This window comes from Amblyomma maculatum, chromosome 9 (assembly GCF_055883805.1).
Source record: "Amblyomma maculatum isolate TAMU_Amacu chromosome 9, ASM5588380v1, whole genome shotgun sequence".
Classification (NCBI taxonomy): Eukaryota; Metazoa; Arthropoda; class Arachnida; order Ixodida; family Ixodidae; genus Amblyomma; species Amblyomma maculatum.
In genome coordinates, this window is record NC_139352.1 from 81,023,173 (window position 1) to 81,039,895 (window position 16,723).

A 16,723-nucleotide genomic window follows, 5' to 3' on the forward strand; every position below is an offset into this window, starting at 1 on the left:
CGCCGTTCCCAAGCTTTTCCCGCCAACAAGTGATCACGCCCAACGAATGAATGCCGGACCAGTCAGTGCTTCAGACCATCAGTGCAGTGATGTGTTCGATTGGATGCCGATACCTGAGGGGCGTGCCCTGGATTTGGTTGGTCAACATCTTCAGAGAGGGGCTGGACATAGGGGGGTTTTAAGGACGCTGCAGAGCACGAAATGTCGCTCTGGGCCCTGGGTAAACGGCTCATCCAGTCGCTTCTCGCTATGAACTCTTAACGCTTGCCATTTTGCTGATGTACCCTTCTTTTTCGTGTAAATAATCTTGTAAATAAGTTTCTCAAAGTGCCATTAAACCTGCTTGTACATATTTCACCAACTTCAAAGATTCAATCCTTCATCAACCCCGAGTCTCTGCACGCTACCAAGTGAAGGCCGGGTCGACTTAGTCCCAGCGTCACGACATTGGCAAATGCTTCATGGGGCTAGTGTGGATTTCTTCGGTTGTTACACGGTTTCTCACTTCATATGAACGCTTTCGTTGTAGCTGCCTTTAGCTAACACAGCACTCAGTGTCGTCACGTTGTTGCTAATTCCTATCTCTTCTTACCCTGTCCAAGCCAGGTCTTGAGTGTGCATTGTACGCAATATTGAATTGGAATAGTGGTGGTATTGTTTCTCAGGTCTAATGTGCTCATCAGATCCTGTTTCCATAGTTATTGTCAGAGTGGATCAATGTTGGGGAATTGGGTGTAGTACTGGATATCTCGCTGGTTTTGTTCAGATCAGTCTTGTTTCCACCTTAGTGGGGTTTGCAGTTATACTTGCATGCACATGGAGTTTTTTCAAGTTAGAATGCTTGGTTTGACACTTTGTTTGTCTGCAGCAATGCCTTGTATGGCGTAGTCGCCAAGCACTTTCAGTGAAATAATTCGTGGTCAAGGTGACATCATGTTTTGTTCCTTCCGTGGCGTGTCTAATGACACGTTGGCAGTGCTCACCGTTAAAAATGTCTGAATGAAGCAGCTTCCCATCTAATAGTGGTTTTGACAGCTGATGCCTGCTAGGAATTCTAATTTTAAGTCTGTTCAGTCAGTCAGCCACGATGCTGATGACAAAAATCAGATGTGCTGCATCATTTTTTTTTTGTTACCACTTACAGAGCTTCTTCCAAGCTACAAGCCTTGATACAGCCAAGTCTCAATATAACATGCTGGAGTGTTATGAATTATTGGCCATATCGAACTGTTCACATGTAATTCAGCTCCTATATTGAGCGTGGCTTGCCATGACGGCTAAGTGCTAAGCTGTGCCTACATGGGCAGCAGATGGCAGATTTTTCTTCACTATGCAAGTGACTGGTTGGAGTACGGCAAGAGTTTATGCCACAGTTCACACTTTATGTGCATGCCAAACATCTTGGGAGATACAGCAGTGGGAATATTTTGTAGTCAGGCTGTCAATATCAAGCAGACTTTTATGGAAGTGGTGAAAATGGTAGTAGGTTTCATTCTGGCATCTCCCTCCTGCCTGAGTTTCTGGCTAAATTTATATTAAGAATTTATGTCTATATCAAACTGTTTTATGAATTTTTTTTGCTTGTAGCTGTTTATGTAACAATTTTTGACTGTAGCCCGTTATACCTAGTGGCACGGGCAGAGGCATATTATTTTCTATTACTTTTGGGTAGCCTCACCATAATATATGTATATTTGAAGCGTAGTGCTAAAAATGGCAACTGATTTAAGTTGCCCAAATCCAAAGTATATGAAGGCACGCCGCATTTCGTTTTGCTTATGGCTTGAGGCTAAGGTTGCAGTGTCAGGCTTCAGGCGAAGATCTGCAAAAACAGTGACTGGGCGCCTTAGCAGTAGTTCAGTATATAATATTTTGGGGCTGCTTAACGAGCATTAAGGGGATGATGCGATAGCTGTGCATTTAAATCCATTGTGCACAAATGAAAGTTGATGATGATGACGGCATGAACAGCGTGAGAGAGTGGCAGTAAGCACTCAAGGCGATCGGCTATATTGATAGCTATTTGGTTTCTTGCTTGTTTCCCATGAGGAGTTCCTGGGTTGAAATCCGATCAGGCAACTGTCTCTTTCTGGATAAGTGAAAGGTCGAGGCTTCCCAAATACCTTGGTGTTTTTAGATTTGCCTAGCGACGTTTGCACTAAAAATGTGCTGAAGGTCTGTGCCCTTGTGACTTTGCTTGTGGCGTGTGCAGACGCTGGAGTCACTGCTGAAGAAAGCCAGGGCAGGTGCGTCGGTGAGTGAAGAGGAAATCCCGCCTCCTGTAGCAATCCCAAAGCCACCGGCCCCTGCTGCTTCTGAAGTTTCCCGTGAGTCTCACCTCGTTCTGTACCGCCCATACAGGCTGCTCTTGTCCTTAGTATGCAACCTGTGGTCTTGGTAGCCAGTCCATCTGTAGAGGCACAGCAAAAAAAGGGAAAAGGGGGTACAAATACAAAAACTTTGAATAGTTAATCAAATATTCTGCTATGTATTCGATTATTCGAACAAATCAAACAGTGTATGTTATTCAAAAAGAATCGAATGTGAATTGAACTTTGCGATTAACTTTAAAATAATTGACACGAGGACTGAATAGAGCCTTGCCATATTTTTCTTGATGGCTGTGCTGAAGACAGGCCACGCACAATGATGCAGCATGTCATCATGCTGGGGTGAAAGGTCATCAGCACTGTAACGCAGTCCATTCATATGGCAGCATTCACAGTGCTCATAATTGGCCTCTAAGACTGGACCATGTGGTATGTTTCAAGCAACAAGGTTGACGACTGGGCAAGTTGGCAAGGGTTCATATTTAACCAGCCAAAGGACGAGACACAGGGAAGAAGAGGACAGGACAAATTTGGACCAGTAACTGAATGTTTATTGAACGAAAGAAAACAACGAAGACTCCTTCCGAAAAGCACGCGCACAGCCCAACCGGTGAGATGGCAGGAAATTGAGAAGAAGATGAAGAAGAAGAAAATTCAAAGTCCAGGCCTAACTAACGATTTTTCTAATAGAGTGAATTCCTTACAATGAAGGCTAACTGATGCCTTAGCCACACACTTGTCCTCAGCCTTAGCAGTGTAGTATGCCTTAACTAACTCTCGACAGAATTGTTTGCCTTTGCTGTAAATGACACCCGTATTACTGAAATCAGACGTACAAAGAGACGGGTCATCCTCTGACCTGTCTCTTTGTACGCCTGATTGCTGTAAACCATTGCTGTAAACGACACCCGTATTACTGAAATCAGGCGCACAAAGAGACGGGCCATCCTCCGACCCGTCTCTTTGTACGCCTGATCAGTTAGCCTTCTTTGTAAGGAATTCGCTCTATTAGAAAAGTCGTTAGTTTGGCCTTGACTTTGAATTGACTTTGAATTTTCTTCTTCTTCATCTTCTTCTTAATTTCCTGCCATCTCCCGGTTGGGTTGTGTGCATGCTTTTCGGAAGGAGTCTTCGTTGTTTTCTTTCATTCAATAAACATTCAGTTGCTAGTCCAGCCTTGTCCTGTCCTTTTCTTCCCTGTGTCTCGTCCTTTGGCTGGTTAAATTAATCTCAAGCAAGTTCAGCAAACCCTGCTTTGATACCCGATTTTGGAAGACCATGGGTCGTCTATATCTCATGCGTTGATGTGGGGTTCTAGCTTGCCCTCTCTCGTCATCAGTAGCAAAAGGTAATTTTCATACAGTAAAATTTTGCTAACTTGGCCTTCAAGGAACCATAAATTAATAATTGTCGAATTATGGAATGGCCCTAAAGGTACAGTAGTAAATGGTTTGTGCCACAGTAATTTCATCTTAGTTTTTATTTCGGGTCATGATCCTGCCTCCCCTAGGCTTTTAAGGAAGAAAGTTGATTCATTGTAAAAAATGGTTTCAGTCTAAAAGTTGAGATGGTGCCTCTAGGCTGAAATTGTGGCTATGGCCTCGTTTACGTACGCTGAAGTAAATGTGCAGGTATGAGAAACAGCGTAGCGTCATGCAAAATGGTATTCTAGAACTCCGAAGTCCACTTTTAAGGGTTTGGTATGTAAACAGAGTCTACTTATACCGTTTTTGTAACCATATCTGCATTTATTGCGCTGTGGAGCGGATGACGCGGCACAGAGGAACTCAACACACTCTCATGATTGGCAAAGAGGTCTCCTAGGTTTTATAGTGCTATATATAATGTGTATAATGTGCTATATATAATGTATAGTGCTATATATATATAGTGCTATATATAGTGTTATATATAATGAGTCAAAGGTATAGTTGAGCTTACATCGAGCAACATAATACTGCTATTCATCTATTTCTTCTTTCACACATCTATTCTTGTTCAGTTTTTTTGTTGTTTTGTTCGTTTAATAACAGTGCCCATTGTGATGTCAGGGAATGCGTGCATTAAAAAAAATTATCCCAAGATTTGTAAGAGCTGTTATATGTGACCGAGTGCTAGCGTTGTATGTGTTGTGTATTTCGTGTATCTTGCCTGTGGTGCTGCTATGTGCTATCGTGTTTCGTAGGCTGAATTGTATCTGTCGCGACTTTTTTTCTTTTTTCTGTACGTCTTGTCTTCTTTTGTTCTGCCTCCTTCCCCTTTGTTCTCTCTCTGGATGCGAAGACGAGCATTCCAAGGTGGCCAAACTGGACGCGGGGGGTCACGTTGCGCCCGACACCCCTCTTTCAGAGCCAGCCGCCCCTCCGGCTGAGGAGTCTTCGAGGCCGGCCACAGCACCACCCGTACCAGCTCGAAGGCCTGCACCCCCGATTCCTACACGTGAGTACTGCTGACTTAGCCGTGCAGAACTTGTGCGCTTATAGTAATGAATGTACGGATAGTATTATTCATCGCTTCTCAAAGTGGCTGTCGACCAGCACTCTTAGGAAGTTAAAGGGCTGGTAAATGCCTTTGTGCTTTGCTTTTAACATGATACCATTTAGTTCTAAGGGCCTCGTTCTCCTGAAAATGTGGCTTCTGTATTGTGAGAAAAAAAATCACGGGCATGCTTTTAACAGGTGCTAGTTGACCAATGACATGGCTGTGCAATAACCGGTTGTAGGGTTGTGTGATGCCACAAGTCCGTAAGAACTACCAGCTCGGGTTTCACCTTTGAGATGGAATAGAGAAATCGGAATGCAGCTTTCCAGGACCCATGGGTAACTAGCTAGACATGCGGTGGCACGTGCTGTGTGTACACAGGTGGCAGCGGTTCTAGAGTTTTTGCATATGTATTCTGTCTAGTAGGGCATCTGAAAGTGTACATTCAATATAGGACAATTTTTTTTTTCTGAAATATAATACCTTGAGCTTACAAATTGTGAATTTAATATTTTTTTTTTCACCTGTCTTGGGGCTTTTAGAAAGCTAGTTTTCATTGCGGCAATTCGAAGCCACACGAAGCTCGGCTTGCATACAGTAATGAGGAACCACGCTTCTTTTTTATTCTCCCAACCTCTTCATTCCAGGCCTTTTGTTCGCATTACCCAGGGCATTGTGCATGGCTTATGTCTGTATCTGATCTTTTAGGTTTCATGACCTTGTTTGTCTGTGTTAACGCAAAAGTTGCGGCGAGAGTTGTGTGCCTTCCATTAGACAAGATGTATTAAGCTGTTTTTACTTCTCCTCGGAGAGGGCACACACATCTTCGGTCTGCGTATTCTGTTTTAAGGCCCAGATCAAGAGCCTGCTCAGGCACCTCCTGCTGCCCCCACTGGCAACCCGCAGGAACAATTGTTGACAACGCGTCGAGACCAGTACAAGCGGGCCGCCATCAACGCTAAGAAGCGCGGCGACCAACAGGCAGCTATCAACTACATTCGTACGGCCAAGGTGAGACAAGAGCATATTGCCCTTAGAGTTTTGCTGAAAGTTTTGTGTTTGGATTGGTTGTTATCGAACTGCTGGCTTTCTTCGCTTGAGGGAGATGTCCGCTTGTGTTGGTTTAATTGCTGCCTGTATAATGCTCGTTAAAGGTAGGATGCTAGTCCTGCTTGTACTAGAAGACAGAATGAAAAAAGGAAGATGCAAGGGAAAGAAGTAAAAGAAGGAGAGACATGTACTTGTGTTGGCAATGAAAGTGAAAACCCCTCTATTGTAAAGTCATTGGGACCGGCAGGAATCTTTGCTATATCAGGGTCTTTTTAGTATATCAGTTGTTGGTGATGACATGGCCCTCAAAATGCTCTGTGGTTATTAAATGGCTTACCAATTATAAAAGGAACAGTCTGGAATATCTTCGATCCTTCTCATATTGTCTCTTTATGCGAATTTTTTTTCTTTCAGTTAATCAGTATTTATGCTTGCATCTTGTGGAAGTACCGTTTTAGCATGAATACAATTTGGCTACAAATACATTAAGTTTGGTTTCATGTGAGCCTAAAGCCATGGATGAACACGGTGTCGTCTTCTGCTGATGTCACCATTTAAAGGTAGTACATAGTAGAGAAATACATGTGACACATTCATGTGCGGCAAAACCGCACTCGTCGTGCCTTCACTTCTTGCTACTGCTGCCTCACGCTTTACGCTGCTCAGTGATTCAAATTTGCGGCCGATTCTTCCCTTCTCTAGTTCTCGCTACGCTTTCTCACAGGACTGCGTCACCTCCTTTTCACGTTCATAGCCAGGTTTACTTCCTTCTTTTTTCCCTACATGCTGCATAGTTTGCCTTATGGCTCTAAGGCTCTCGTAAAGCTGGCTTCTCCTCGCAACTCATAAGCGTGGTGGTAAAGCCATCTCATGAAACGCACCCCGCCGGGGTGGTGCAGTGGTTACGGTGCTCGACTACTGTTCCCAGGGACGCAGCATCGAATCCCGGCCTCGGCGACAGCTTTTTGATGGAGGCGAAAAGCAAGGCGCCCGTGTACTGTGCGATGTCAGTGCACGTTAAAGAACCCCAGGTGGTTGAAATTTCCGGAGTCCACCACTACGGCGTCTCTCTTAGCCTGAGTCGCTTTGGGACGTCAAACCCCACAAACCAAACTCATGAACATTTTGCCGTTTCTTTACGAAAAAATAAAAAATAACGAAAACTTTGCCTCGCTGTCCCAGGTTGCCTGCGCCGCAATGTCATTTCGTAGGAAGTATGTCACTGCAGCCAGACGCAATTATATATATATATATATATATAAAAGTGAAGTCGTCTGTGGAAGACGAACTAGGACTTCAGTTTCACTTTTTTTTTAATTCACTGTTTCATGCCTACACTGTTCAGTGTGCAAAGGGGTACTGGGAACTCAACTTTTGTACTGAAGCAGTACAACTGCAGATTATCAGAGAATGTGAAATTTAGGTGGTGTTGCCTCGTTTACAGTTCCATGACTGTGCTGTTGAAGACTTGTCCACTGTTTAGCTAATCTTCATTCTCTTTGGCAGAGAAGTTACAGTAGTCGTCTCGTAAAGTTATATTTTGACGTTTACTTCACTCCTCTTAGCAATTTGATGCAGTCCTCACAGCCATGGTTCAGGGGCAGCCTGTTGACCTGTCCAAGATGCCTCCCCCACCACCAGAGTTTGGAGGTGAGCACATTGGTCTCACATTTGGCCACAATGGGTCTGAACCTAATTAAGCACAATTGTGCTAATTGTGAAATCTCTGTATGTAAAGTGCACAGCTAAACCTTGTTGCATCGAACTGAGCGGTAAATATTTCCCTATATATGAGGGAATTTTTGTCATTGTGGCTACAGTCTAAGATAACTATGATCAGTGTATTCAAGTGGAACAGAGCTTATGGTTGGGTTGTTAACGTTAATTGACTTGATTTTAAAGCCTGCCCTTTGTTGATTTGACTTACAGTTCCCCTTTAGTCAGCCTACTCTTACACTCTTTGCAAATGTATTCTTCTGAAAATCGTTAAAGTGCAGTGTAGTCCACTTATAACTATACCATATATACCATATATATCAATTGTTTATAATGATGAGCTTTAGTAAAGTCATCAAAATATGTATTGCTCATGTGGAAAAATAAACGAATATATTGGTGGAGGTGAATTGCATAAACTGCTGTGAGGTGTTAGCACACTTGAATTAGAGAACCACAGGTGATCTAAATTAATCTGGAGCCCTCCACTTCTACAATCCTTTGGGTCCATGTGTTGCTTCGGAATGTAAAACCACACACTTTACAGACCCTATTCAAGACTAGTGGGTGACTGTGTTACGAATCAGCCAAAACTGGGCACATGACGTCTAGAGCATGCGCAGGCTTTTGAGGGCTGCTTCAAGTTCACTCAAAGAATGCCTCGGTACTCTGCGCTCCCGGTAAATGTGTTTGTCGCAAAGCTTGAGGACATAATGTAATTGCGGAAGGGAGGAATTGGAAGACCGATATTTAATACTTGCATTAAAAAATTTTGCTTTTTGTACAGGCCCCAACCAGGCTACAGCTTCACCCGCCGTGCCCCACAGTGTGCAGACTGCAGAGGCTCGGACGCAGGCTTCAGGTGACAGCACTCCGATGCCGTCTTACATTGATGAAAACGGTAATGCCCACATCTTTTTCACGTTGTTTAGGCTGTAAGTTGGTAGCCATTGCAACTTATTAGGACATGCAAAGCGTTTTATTCAAGGGACACTGGGGAAACAGTACCCATTCATTTTTGTTAAGTAAAAATCGGTTGCATGTTTTTTTTTTTGTGACTGTGTCGATGCTTGGTTAACAGCAAATGATGTATTTATTGCTTAGAAAGTTGCATTTAAAAATTTTCCGACCACTCGGTTGAAACTCGGGACGTCCAGGCTGAAAGAGAGAGTGTGGTTTCACCACATGAAGGCGAAAAAACTGTTGAAAGCATTTGTTTGCTTGGGAAAATGGCTGGAGGCGACATCTTGGTTTTTGTTTGCTTACATTTGCTTGTTTATACTGTAATAGGGCGTTTATTAACGCTCAGATGGAGAGCTGTGAGGACAGGACCTTGCAACGGCGAGCCCAGCATACTTCTTCTTCGTCGCACAACGCACAGGTGCATGTCGATGGCGATGACTATCACAGTACATTTTCCCCCCGGGTAAAAAAAGGAGCCATCCTGGCGACTTATGGCGCGGAAAGCACAGCGGGGTCATAGAATGGCTTCAATCGGTTCACGTGAACTGTTTCACGACCACGGCGACGCAAGTCCGCAGAGGGCGTGACGGGCTCAACTACGTAGTTGACTGCAGATGTTTGCTGGAGGACCCTATATTGCCCGTGGTAGCGAGCAAGAAACTTCTTTGAAAGGCCAGGGGTTGTGGAGGGCACCCAGAGCCACACCAGTGTGTCCGGGAGATATGGCGAAGCTTCGCCGGTATCACGGAGGTATTTTTGTTGCCACTGATTTTCTGTTGTGAGAGAGCGGGCGAGCTGACGGCATTCTTCTGCGTACGTGACGGCATCGGATAGCGGGGAAGATTCGGAAACGTCAGGGCGGTAGGGAAAAAGTGTGTCCATAGTACAGGGTGGCTCGCGCCCGTAAAGGAGAAAGAATGGAGAGAATCCAGTAGTGGCCTGTGTCGCGGTGTTATATGCGTAAGTAACAAACGGTAGAACTTGGTCCCAATTGGAATGGTCGGTGTTCACGTGCATAGCCAGCATGTCACCGAGAGTGCGGTTAAAACGTTCTGTCAGTCCATTCGTCTGAGGGTGGTACGAGGTAGCGGTGCGGTGTATGATGCGGCATTCTTTCAGGAGAGCCTCAAGAGCGTCTGATAAGAAAACGCGTCCGCGGTCACTGAGCAGTTCGCGAGGGCACCATGGCGAAGAACCAGGTTTTTCAGAATAAAGGCAGCCACGTCGCGTGCGGAAGCAGAGGGCAATGATGATGTCTCAGTGTAGCGGGTTAGATGATCCGCTGCCACGATAATCCAGCGGTTGCCAGCTGAAGTTGTAGGAAGGGGACCGTATAGATCTATGCCGACACGATCAAACGGACGGGCAGGACAGGGCAACGGCTGCAACGAAGCAGAGGACTTGAGAGGAGTTTTTCGGCGTTGGCAAGACTGGCAGGAGCGGACAAAATGGCGGACAAAGCGGTACATTCCACGCCAGAAGAAGCGTAGACGCAAGCGCGTGTAGGTTTTCAACACTCCGCCGTGGGCGCACTGGGGATCAGTATGGAAAGCAGCACAAATTTCGGCGCGGAGATGATGGGGGATGACTAAAAGCCACTTCCTTCCGTCGTGAAGATAATTGCGGCGATAGAGCAGCCCGTCACGAATTGAAAAATGGTGAGCTTGGCGGGAAAGCGCCCGAGACAGACGACCTGGAGAGTGACTTGAAAGAAAGTCCAGAAGTGTAGATATCCACGGGTCGCGCCGCTGTTCCGTGGCCATGTCAATAGTGGCAAGCGAAGACAAATCGTAGGCGCAGATCTCATCAGGCAACGAAGAGGGAGGCAGCGGTGAGCGCGAAAGAGCGTCCGCGTCAGTATGCTTGAGGCCTGAGCGATATATGACACGAATGTCATACTCTTGGAGGCGAAGAGCCCAGCGAGCAAGGCGGCCGGACGGGTCCTTGAGGGACGCCAGCCAGCACAGAGCGTGATGATCAGTGACCACATAAAATGGTCGGCCATAGACATACGGACGGAATTTGCCGATGGCCCAAATAATGGCCAAGCATTCTCTTTCCGTAACAGAATAATTGGACTCTGCCTTGGTCAAGGTGCGGCTTGCGTACGCCACCACATAGTCTCGGATACCAGGTGTGCGTTGGGTGAGAACGGCGCCTATCCCAATACCGCTAGCGTCAGTGTGAATCTCAGTTGGCGCATTCAGGTCGAAGTGGCGGAGGATGGGAGGCGAAACCAAAAGACGGCGTAAAGTGTTGAAGGCGTCATCACAAGCAGGTGTCCATGCGGAGAGGTCGGAGCTACCGGAGAGGAGCTGGATGAGAGGAGCAATAATAGAGGCGAAATTTAAGATGAAGCGGCGAAAGTAGGAGCATAGGCCAATGAAACTTCGTAGCTGCTTCAGTGATTTTGGGCGTGGGAATTCGGCAACTGCACGAAGTTTGGTGGGATCGGGAAGAATGCCATCCTTAGAAACGACATGACCTAGAATTGTTAGTCGGCGAGCAGCAAAGCGGCACTTCTTCAGATTCAGTTGGAGGCCGGCGGTAGCGAGACAAGTGAGAACGTCCTTCAGTCGGAGCAGGTGGGATTGAAAATCGGTAGAAAAGACTACGATATCATCGAGATAGCAAAGACAGGTTCGCCACTTGAATCCACGAAGCACAGTGTCCATGAGGCGTTCAAATGTGGCCGGGGCGTTGCAAAGCCCAAAGGGCATGACGTTGAATTCATATAATCCATCTGGTGTGATGAAGGCAGTTTTAGAGCGGTCAGCGTCAGCCATTGGCACCTGCCAGTAGCCAGATCGTAAATCCAACGAGGAGAAAAACTCGGCGCCCTGCAAGGAGTCTAGTGCGTCATCGATGCATGGCAGAGGATAGACGTCCTTGCGCGTGACTTGTTGAGCCGGCGGTAGTCGACACAAAACCGGAAGGAGCCATCTTTCTTAGGTACCAACACAACTGGAGACGCCCAGGGACTGTGGGATGGCCGAATGACACCCCGACGGAGCATGTCGTCCACATGATCAGCAATTACTTGGCGCTCCGAAGCCGACACGCGATAGGGGCGCTGGCGCAAAGGTGTAGTTTTACCGGTGTCGATGGTGTGCTCTACGACAGACGTGCGGCCCAAGTCAGTTTGAGGAAAGTCGAATGAAGAAGCGAAGTTCTGCAAGAGGGCGACAAGTTGATCACGTTGCGCAAGTGGAAGATCAGCATCAATAGCATGTTGGAAAACGTCGGAGGGCGTCGAAGCGGTCGCAACATCGCAAGAGCACAGACTAACGTCGAAGGAGGGGGTTGAGTCAGCAAGAGTGGTGATATGACTGGGATCAAGCTCTTCAAGACGTCCAATGCATTCGCCACGGAGCAGGACTGCTGGGCAAGAAAATGGGTTCGAGGCGTAAAGTGCACTCTTGCCGTCTTGAATTTCGAGAACAGCGAACGGAAAAAGGAGGCAGGGATGACGGGAGGTGGCTTCGGAAGGTGTAAAAATCGCAGTCAAAGGAGTTACCCACTCACAAGACAGTGGTACGAGGGCAGCAGAGAACGGAGGAATGTCGGTGTCATGGGCGACGAGAAGTTTTGCAGTGCGGGGAGGGGTATCACAGAAGTTGGCATCACAGAGGGGGGCGAAGGCAATTTGTGCACGAGCACAGTCAATAACGGCTTGATGAGTCGATAGAAAATCGTATCCGAGGATGATATCATGCGAGCAGTTTGGCAGAACAATAAACTCGATGGGGTACAAGACGTCTTGAATGAGCACACGGGCTGTGCAAGATGCGGAGGGGTGAATGTGCTGTGATGAGGCGGTGCGGAGCGAAAAGTCGGAAATCGGAGTGGTCACTTTGCGAATTCGACGGCAGAGCGCTTCACTGATGACGGAGACGGCTGCACCGGTATCGACGAGAGTGAGAACTGTGGCGCCTTCTGCAGAAACTTTGATAACATTAGCGGGACGGCATGGAGGACTTGGAGGACTTTCTTTCCAGTGAAAGAAGCCTTCTTTTATCTATTGGAAACCTGCTTTTAGTTATCAGAAGGAGGTGTCTGTCAGTGCAAGCCAACTTCAATTTGTCCTCAGCTTTAATGTCATCTGTTTATTGACTAACTGACTGGACTTTGCCCTATAACTGTGGGAGTGTGCATTACACTGAAGAATCACGTGACAGATTTAGTGCAGAGTATGCGGGCATGTACAAAGGAATAGTATACTAAAAAAAAAAGTGGCGTAATTCACAGTGTACACGTGCCCAGGGCTCTGCTAAAATGAACCGCAGTGCACACTTAGTGTACACTTTTTCCTGTTTAGCATATGTAGCTTAAGTGTAGACATGGCGATAGCCTAATCAACTTGAGGTAGTGCACTACGAAGCAGGGCTCTCTTCGCTTCGAAGAGAATTCGTCATCTCAACTTGCATTTTTCATTTCGTCCACTGGCTGTAAATGGCACGTAGGCTTTTCTCTGGCAGATGCAAGGCCTAATGAGAAATCTGTTTGTTGTCAAGAACGGTCAACTTATAAAAACAACAAACGGCCCCACTGAGATTTGAAGTTATCATCACCTCTGCGTTTGAGTGCGGCACACATGGGATGGAATTTGAGGCCCCTTTTAAAGGTGCGGACCTGGCGTACAGTTTAATGCCTCTATTAAAGGTGCGGACACGGAGTGCAGTTTAGTGCCTCTTTTAAAGGTGTGGATGTGGTGTACAGTTTAACTGCTTGTGTTCAGTGTATGTAAACATACGCACCATTGTAAAGCCTTCTACTAGCTGGCGTGGCTGCGACTTTGTCCTCTCCCACTGTCCCCTGCACACAGTTGAGGATGACCCTGCTCTGTTTGGGGGGCCTCCCCCTGCGACCACGGTCATGGAGGCACTTCAGCAGAGGCTCGACAAGTACAAGAACACTTTCGCTGAAGCCAAGGAGCAAGGTAACGACCGGAAGGCACGACGGCTGGAGCGCATCGTCAAGGTGAAAGGGGCTGCACTTTTGCCACCTCGTTTATTTTAATCTGGTTTAGCGCATCATGCCCCTTCCTTTTTTTGATCAACACTTGTGTAACTAGCTTTCCTTCATTGGTGTAGTCATGGCGAAAGACAAGTATTAAGGAAATAGCTACAGGCAGTGGATTTTTCAGAACACTCGCAGCATTTTAGAGATGCACTTTTTTTTTTCCTGTACTCTGTATTTTCCAGTGTACAGGATGCACACTTGTATAAGACGAACCCCTCATATTTAAAGGCTTTCGGCGAAAAAGTTTGTATAAAAGACGCATCTCAATTTACACAATTAGAGCAACGGGACCTAACTAAGCGATGCTTGTGCGACCACCGCGAAATGCTCCGTGTCTGTGAGAATGCTCTTTGTGTGTCTCGAAATGTTAGAAGACGAGAGGCAACACTCACACCCAAAGAAGCTCTCTCACAGGTAGAGCAGCAACACTGTTATTGCTCAAAGTCTTCAGAGGGTCTATCTTTCTGTGCGCTATCAATAAGCTCATCACCGATTTGTGGTGCTAGCACTGCAGGACATTCTCTTCGCACTCAGAAAACACACAAGCAGTAGCCACCAAACACAGTTGCAAATGGCAGCTGTGTTTGGTGGCTTACTGCACGTGTGTTTTCTGAGAGTGAAGAGAATGCCTTTGCAGCGCTAGCACCATGCAACTGGAAAAATGAGCCAGCTTGTCTTGGCTTGCCTTGACTTGCCTTGGTAATGTGGCTGGGTGAGGAGCGTAGACGTTGCCATCTGGCGGCATTTCATATTACAAATACTTGGGGCCAGTTAGACAACCATAGAATTATTGTTGATGAAGTCGTTACTGCCACAGTTTCATGATAAATTTCACCTCGGAACATTGCACAAAACAAAAAAAAGGAAACTAGAAGACTCACCAGCAAAACATTTGTAAACGAAAATCACGTCTTATACACCAGCAAATACGGTACGCATTTGATTCCGTGTTGAAAAATAGGTACTACTAAAGGAAATAGCTACTGGTGGTGAACTTAATGGCAGAACCTTCACAGCATTTTTAGAGCTGCTTTTTTTTTTTTTCGACAGCAATATGAAGATGCCATTAAATTGCACAAGGCCGGAAAACCAGTGGATTTTGAAGAGTTGCCAGCTCCTCCAGGTGCGTGAAATTGGCGTTCTTGTTGCTTACGAAAAAAAGAGATAGTTGTATGTGGCACAGTCTCTTAGTTATCAAGGCGTCCTTTTAAATCTTACCGTTCCAGGCACTTGATTCTGTGTGTCTGTGCTAAAAATGTGGTCTGTAAACTGTGTTCATTGGAGTAGAACCCCAGGGGTACTTTCACGACCATGGAGAATTTTGACGTGGTACAAGTTCATAAAAATCTCCCGCCATAGTTCATTGAGTATGGTGTGCACAATGTATTTCTTGACAGTGGACACATACCGTATTTATGCAATTGTAAGTCAACTCGAATGTAAGTCGACCCCCCTCCAAATCGCATGTCCAGAAAAAAAAAAAAAAAATCCAGTGGACGCTTTTGACAGCGAAAATTTATTGCCTGGCTGTACTACTCGTCTCCACTTTAAATCACATATTTTGGTGATATAAGCTGCAAGCTTGGCCTCCAGCTCTGGATAGCATACCAACTGTATCCCTTGGAAGCCGCTTCGCTTGGTGTCACAGTTAAAAATATTGTTTCACTCTCGCATAGCCCGTTTAGAAGCTTCGAACTTGCGGCCCACAGCGCAGTTGTTTCTTTGGCATAAATGATAGCCGCTGCATGGAGAAAGTGCCGAATGCTTTTTGGACTGGGGAGCTCGTGACAAAGCATGCTGCCGGTCGTGAAGTCAAGCGCGAACTCAGTGAAGTATCGGTGTCGGCTCTTCCATCAACCATCGACACTCCCTGAAAGTGCCGCCATGCCACGTGACCCGACGCGACTGTCGGGTCACGTGGCGTGCAAAAAGCGAGCGTCGCCGCCTTGCCGTGATTCTAATAGAGGCTCTTCTATAAACTATCGACACTTCCGCAGGTGCAGTTCGTGCTGCGCAGTAAAAGTTAAAAAAGAAAAAATTCTTCCCAAGAAGCACGCACAGTAACTGAATGCTGCACTTAGAGCCGTAGAGCAATCGAATTTGCCGTAGCCTCCCTGATATAGCTTTCTTGCTTTTATTAACAGTGTCATGCTTTGGTTTCGATTGTAAGTCGACTCCCCCCCCCCCCCACTTCATATTTTCAAATTTTAACAAAGGGATCGACTTACAATCGTGTAAATACGGTACCTGTGAAACAGTATATGTTTTTTACTATAGTATTACTTGGAGGGAAAGCTGGTGGTGCTGCATTTCAGCCATCATGGACGCTCTGAGCATCGTGGGGCTCAGCACGACCTGATGCAATATACCGTATACACGCGTGTAATGGCCGCACGCATGTAATGGCCGCACCCCGAACTTTAGAAAGAAAATTGGGAAAAAAATACTTTTAAAAAATTTCCCGAGTAAAAGCCGCACCATGAGTTTCAGGAAGTTGAGCAGTGCCGTCTACTGTGCGGTGCAAAAAATACGGAACGTTTTGTGGTTACTGCCGCCAGGTGGGGCCCAAAAATCAAGTGAAAGCCAAAATGAAGCGTAAGGTTAGAAGTAGAATTGCCAATAAGAACTAAGAACAGAATATTTGAGGAAAGAAAAAGTCGAGCATGGGGGCAGCGGCCACCACCTCCGTTACAAAGGAGGCACTCCTAGCTGCAGCGATGCCCGCCCGTTACAAAGGGCGAGGCCAGCAAATTCAATCCAATCCAATCCAAGTCTGTTCGCTCCTCCGTTTTACAGCCATTTCCTCGATCGCCCGAAGCATACCACGTGCGATCTCGCAATCGAAATGCATCGCTGCCCTGATTTGTTCTGCGTTCGTGAGCTGAAGATTTTCTTTTCACTCGATGAGTGATGTTTTGGACATGGGACAAGCCTGAAATCTCGACGAGTTTAGCGGAGGAGGACGAAGAGTTTTTTGACAATAATAAAGGCAGGTACCACCGCAAATAATTTTTTTCACTGTCTTTTTTCTCATGTAATCGCCACACCATTGATTTTCACCCCAATCTCGGAAAAAAAAGTGCGGCCATTACACGCGTGTATACGGTAGACTTTCTTGACCACATAGAATGGCATTACTCAGATGCCCCATTTCGAAAATG

At 46.2% G+C, this 16,723-nt stretch overlaps 1 protein-coding gene across 3 annotated transcripts in view; it reads left to right on the plus strand.

The window, feature by feature from the left end:
- l(2)gd1 (lethal (2) giant discs 1) overlaps positions 1–16,723 on the plus strand; it is a 49,813-nt gene that overhangs the window by 13,470 nt on the left and 19,620 nt on the right. For 2 of the 3 annotated variants that reach the window (XM_084579219.1, XM_084579220.1), the window contains exons 6-12: positions 2,213–2,327; positions 4,614–4,769; positions 5,662–5,822; positions 7,427–7,511; positions 8,365–8,478; positions 13,366–13,520; positions 14,613–14,685. In XM_084579219.1, the coding sequence (XP_084435345.1) occupies positions 2,213–2,327; positions 4,614–4,769; positions 5,662–5,822; positions 7,427–7,511; positions 8,365–8,478; positions 13,366–13,520; positions 14,613–14,685 (859 nt within the window). The remainder of the gene's footprint in view (positions 1–2,212; positions 2,328–4,613; positions 4,770–5,661; positions 5,823–7,426; positions 7,512–8,364; positions 8,479–13,365; positions 13,521–14,612; positions 14,686–16,723) is intronic. The other variant, XM_084579221.1, reaches the window with a different exon arrangement.